General features: G+C 37.4%; 1 protein-coding gene across 1 annotated transcript; it reads right to left on the bottom strand.

Annotated features, from left to right (window-relative positions):
• Positions 1 to 240: 240 nt before the first annotated feature.
• Positions 241 to 1,330, bottom strand: LOC131250045 (transcription repressor OFP13-like). The gene has a single exon (XM_058250726.1). It carries the CDS (start codon positions 1,164 to 1,166, stop codon positions 303 to 305), a length of 864 nt encoding a protein of 287 aa, XP_058106709.1. The 5' UTR covers positions 1,167 to 1,330; the 3' UTR covers positions 241 to 302.
• Positions 1,331 to 3,945: the final 2,615 nt, after the last annotated feature.

The following is a 3,945-nucleotide window of genomic DNA, read 5'->3' as shown; positions in this document are numbered from 1 at the left end:
CGCGGATTTCCGTTCCTAAGCAAACAACAATAACAGTACCAAACGTAACTACAACTTAAACTACAATTAAATCTTTCAATAAATAACCTCAATTCCATCCAAAATTACATTCCACTGCCCCCTTTAAAAAAAAAAAAAATTTAAAAAAAAATTTAAAAAATTAAAAGAAGAAGAAGAAGAAGAAGAAGAAGAAGAAGAAGAAGAAGAAGAAGAAGAGAGAGAGAGAGAGAGAAGAAAAAAAAAAAAAAAAAGAGAGAAAAAAGATAGGAAAAGAAACAGCTCTTTTTTCTTCTTTTCTTTCCTCACACATCTAAACAGAGAGGCAGAGGAAAACATCTCTCCTTGTTGTAGCTGCGGCTGTGGTTGTTGTTATTGTTGCAGCAGTTGTTGGGTTCATCAGTAATGAGGCTCATGAGCAAATCTACAAAAGCCAAGACAATAACTTTGTGGGTTCTCTTGTCATTGAGACTCAGATAGCAATGCAAGAGCTCCTGCAAGCAAGTCCATTCCCTCAGCCCATGAGCTTCAACCATCTCCTCCATCGACACCCTGAAATCCATGTATGGATCCAACGATGCCAATGCCATTGTCACGCTGTCCTTGCCAAAACTCAGCTCCAGCATCATGCATTCTCCTCTTCTCTCCTCCTCCTCCTCCTCTTCTCTCTCCTCCCCTGTTTCCATCCAGCGATTGTCTGAAAACCCAATTTCCGCGAGACCCATTTCATCTTTCACCTCTGCCGATGTGTCTTCTTCCCCCATTATCGATTTCGTTGTGCAGGGAGAGAAGAAGAATCTCTTGGAGCTGATGTAGGTTTTCAGGACTGAATCGTCATCATCCGCCCGGTAACTTTCATCGGACTCGGTCAAAGAGGAGCTGGCGGAGAAGGATTCTTCAGCAGCGGAAGGACGAGAGGAAGAAGCCGAAAGAATGCGAGCGGTTTCGGGTCGGTCTGTCTCATCTTTGAGGCTGCAGAGATCTGTTGAAGTGGAAGCTGTTGAAGAAGAAGAATACACGGAATTGAAGCTCTTGTAGACTTCTCTGAAGGAATGGGTTTTGGTCTGCTGGATGCAGACCCATGTCATGGTTTTGGAACCTGGTTGTCTGAAGCTGAAGAGAGCTTGGTGGAGAGCTTTAATGGAGGCTCTGAGCTTTGGTTTTCCCATTCGATTGTGTAGGTGTACAGACAAAGGAAAATGAGAGAGAGAGAGAGAGAGAGAGAGAGAGAGAGAGAGAGAGAGAGAGTAAAAATAAGAAACGAGAGAGATCACTTAACATGTTATAGATTTATAAGCAAGCGAAGGGTTCGAGACGTCTGAGGGCATAAGTGCAACGCAACGAGAATAATAAAAGCCTTTTAAAAGATGATATTTCGGTCCCCAATCTTGAGACTTCCACCCAAAATGATGTAATTTTGTCATTAAAGGCCAATTCGGACTTGGGCAAAGTTGTGCATGTTAGCCTAATCTTTCGGAACGATAGATTGTCCTGTGCATTAGTCAGGAATGTTTCATGAATTTAAGCTAACTCACGTACCGGAATGGGAAGGCATTTTTGTTAATGATGATGATGATATTGTACTTTAATGTTTTGCAAATTTTACTTTGGTAGAAACCTCATGTTGTGGATAAAATTGAGGTAACTCTATGTATGAGGAACGTGGCAATAAGAGCATCCGAGCAAACTCTCTAAAACACCTGAGGGTAAGGAAGATGAGCCGAATACTGAGATTCAATGACCTGAAATTCAGTGAACGAGTTGAAATACTCAAACCATTTTGAAAATAAGATTCGTCAGCAAACCTATAGATCTCGGTTACAAGCACCGATCTCATTAGTAAACATATTGCACGACCCTATATGACGACCACAGATCGGATGCTGACCTTGGCCTTAGATGCCAACCTCCATAGGTTGAATGCCAAGCTCGACCTTGGACGACAATCTCGACTATCCACACCAATCTCGACCTTCGATTTGATGCTAACCTTGACCTCCGATGTCGACTATTGAGTGTGAAATATTGCATAATTTCCCTCCGTTATTCTTTAGTTTTATGAACATGATGCTTCTTAATCGATCTATTTATACATGTTTTCTTATACAAGGTGATCACTACAAGAAAATTCACTTTTACTGACTAAAAAAATCGTCGCTAAATGACCATTTTTCGTAGGTAATAGGTTTTACCGACAAATTTTTTCATCGGTAAAAGATCGAGGGTAAAGGCTTTTATCGACAAAAAATTATATCGTCGGCAAAGGTAAGACTTTTACCGACGAAATTTTTCGTAGGTAACAAATTTTGACAAAACTTTTACCAACAAATATTTTTGTGGGTAAAAATGTTCACGAAACGTTTACCTACGAAATTTTTCGTAGGTATAAAATTTTGACAAAACTTTTGCCGATAAATGTTTTCGTAGGTAAAAATGTTCACGAAACGTTTACCTACGAAATGTTTCGCAGGTAAAAATGTTCACAAAACTTTTACCTACGAAATTGTTCGTAGGTAAAAACTATTTACGAAACTTAATAACTATGTGGTTTGATTTGGGTACGACCTTTACCTACGAAATTGTTCGTAGGTAAAAACTTTCTCCTATGAACGTTTTCGTAGGTAAAAATGTGGTTGAATCTTTTACCTATGAAAGTTTTCGTAGGTAAAAAACGTGGATGAAACTTTTACCTATGAAATATTTCGTAGGTAAAAGGTCTTTTTGTTTTTCAATATTCGAGCAAAAATTCCTGATATACACCTGTTACAATATATTTCATCATATTCTTCATGATATACACCTGTTATAATATATTTCATCATATTCACATTCACATCCATCCAAACACAAACTACGTACATCCATCCAAGCATTAACTACATCCATCCAAACACAAACAATCTTATCCACATCACATCCATCCACGCATAAATACATATAAGTTTAACGTCATAAATAAAATACAAAAAATTATTCATACCCTATTTCCTGGTGGGGCTCATAAAATTCAGTGTGGTCAACACATCGCTGTGGTTAGTGTGCACACGCACCTAGGTGCTTACTCATGCCTTCATGGTAGATTCAAAATAGTTTCAATATAAGGTTATGAGTTCAGGTACCCATTGTGGCTGTAAGCAACTCTAGTGTGTGAGTGTGTGTTAAAAGAAAAAGAAAGAAAGAAATTGCTGATTTATCTTTTGAGTTGAACCTAATGGTACTTGGTGATTTCTCATCAGGTAGAAATTATTATTAGTTGTTTTTAGAAAGGTGAGATTAAGCCACTTATAATTGTATTAACATGATAAAATGTTGTACGTATATTTGAGCAGACACCACAAAATAAGCAATCTTATGGAAAAAATAAATAAATGAAAAGAGAGAGAGAGAATATATGAGAGGTGATCCTTCTCTCCTTTGATGGATTCAAGCTACATGTGCCCTACCCAACTTCCTATAAAGAGAAGTTATATGGGTCTTGGAATAATGTTGGTGACAAATCCACCTTGTCTGTTAATATTATCATATTGTGTTAGGACATGACTCTAAAAATGAGATAAATCCAAATATCAAATAATCTATGCTATAAGAGGTAGTGGAGATGGAAATAGATGCATTGTGATGCTTGAATTCGAGTATGCTTGCCAACAAAGTAAGATTTCTTATTTGTTGCCATGTGATTGGGCTACGTTATTATATACTACGTTTGATGCAGCAATGCTGGCAACGTTAATGATGACTAGGATTTACAGTTACAATGCAAGAAAATGAGAAATTTCTATTTGTATCAATGGTAAGCAGAGGATTTAGATTCGTGATGCTCATATGTCATCCAAATTGTTTATAAAGTCACTACTACTAAAATAAACTGAAAAAATACAAAAGTTTGCTAATCCTAAACTCTTATATCCCAAAGAAGGTTTGAATGTAGGCGTTCAATCTCTATTCTTA

This window comes from Magnolia sinica, chromosome 6, assembly GCF_029962835.1.
Source record: "Magnolia sinica isolate HGM2019 chromosome 6, MsV1, whole genome shotgun sequence".
Lineage (NCBI taxonomy): Eukaryota > Viridiplantae > Streptophyta > Magnoliopsida > Magnoliales > Magnoliaceae > Magnolia > Magnolia sinica.
The sequence above is the reverse complement of the archived record's forward strand: the minus strand, read 5'-3'. Positions and strand labels throughout refer to the sequence as shown.

Excerpts from the sequence above, each read along its gene's own strand:
- LOC131250045 (XM_058250726.1), bottom strand. The coding sequence starts at position 1,166 with ATGGGAAAACCAAAGCTCAGAGCCTCCATTAAAGCTCTCCACCAAGCT.